This window comes from Choloepus didactylus (genome assembly GCF_015220235.1).
Source record: "Choloepus didactylus isolate mChoDid1 chromosome Y unlocalized genomic scaffold, mChoDid1.pri SUPER_Y_unloc1, whole genome shotgun sequence".
NCBI classification, from domain to species: Eukaryota; Metazoa; Chordata; class Mammalia; order Pilosa; family Megalonychidae; genus Choloepus; species Choloepus didactylus.
The window spans coordinates 2,343,361-2,344,555 of NW_023637624.1; the positions used below are offsets into that span (position 1 = coordinate 2,343,361).

The window sequence follows — 1,195 nt, forward strand, 5'->3', positions numbered from 1 at the left end:
TCTTTTGCATCTGACTTCTTTTATTTAATGTTTTTGAGGTTCCTTTGTGTCATATCTCATATCAGTACCTCATTCCTTTTTTATCATTAAATACTATTCCATTATATACAAGTAACACATATTGTTTATCCATTCACTAGTTGCTGGATATTTGGATTGCTTCCACTTTTTGACTATTAGAAGTAATCCTGCTATGAACATTCACATACAAGTTGTATGAGCATGTTTTCAGTTTTCTTGATATGAATGCAGGAAAGGAATTGTTGAGTCATATGGTACTTTTATGCATAACTTTTTACAACTCTGCCAAACTTTTTTCCAAAGTAGCTACATCATTGTACATCACACTGTACAAAGATTCCAATTTCTTCTCCTCACCATACTTGCTGTTATACATCTTTTGGATTAGAGCCATTGTAGTGGATGTAAAATTCTTTCCAATGTGTTTTTTTTTAAACACAGGGACTTTATTATTATTTCCAACACAAGGGCAGGTCTGGCAGGACAGGAGTGGGCAGCTCTGGCAGTGGGGGCAGGTCCCTACTTGCCAGTGATAAGCGGGTTCCGCAGGACCACCATGACCAAGTACCCATGCAGGAACATCTTGGAGATGTAGCGGTCCTTGTTGACTGGCTTGGACTTCTTCTTGCCTTTGCCATTCTTGGGGACCTCAGTCCACATCTCCTTCATGTTCTCCAGCACCATGTTGCAGTGTCTGTCAAAGGCCTTCACCCGGCCCAGGAGCTTCTTGTTGTTGTGGCAGCTGATGAGCACTTGGGCGTTGTTCTTGACTGACTGTGTGAGCACAGAGAGGGGACCTGTGTTAAACTCCTCCTCCTCCCACATCTGCAGCTCCTCCAGGATCATCTCCCTCTTGGGCTTGTTTAGGAGGCTCATGGTGGTAGGTGCATTCTCGAGTCTTGGCTGTCTTCACTGCACGTGAAGAGACAAAGCTCCCATGTGTTTTTTTTTATTATTTTATTTTGAAATAAATTCAAAGTTATAGGAACAGTTGCAAAAACAATACTAACCCCATACAAAGAATTCCATCATACCCTGACCTCCCTCCCCCGATAGCTCAATCCACCAACTTTAACGTGCTGTCACATCGCTATTTCTTTCCCTCCCTCCCTCCCTCCCTATCTATCATCCATCATCTATTGCTCTGTCTTCTGAACATATGAGAATTAGCTGC

At 42.3% G+C, this 1,195-nt stretch overlaps 1 protein-coding gene across 1 annotated transcript; it reads right to left on the reverse strand.

Annotated features, from left to right (window-relative positions):
* Positions 1-540: 540 nt before the first annotated feature.
* On the reverse strand, positions 541-897 carry LOC119525928 (small nuclear ribonucleoprotein Sm D2-like). The gene has a single exon (XM_037824717.1). The coding sequence runs from the start codon at positions 895-897 to the stop codon at positions 541-543; it is 357 nt and encodes a 118-aa protein (XP_037680645.1).
* Between the last annotated feature and the right edge of the window lie 298 nt (positions 898-1,195).

Excerpts from the sequence above, each read along its gene's own strand:
- LOC119525928 (XM_037824717.1), bottom strand. The coding sequence starts at position 897 with ATGAGCCTCCTAAACAAGCCCAAGAGGGAGATGATCCTGGAGGAGCTG.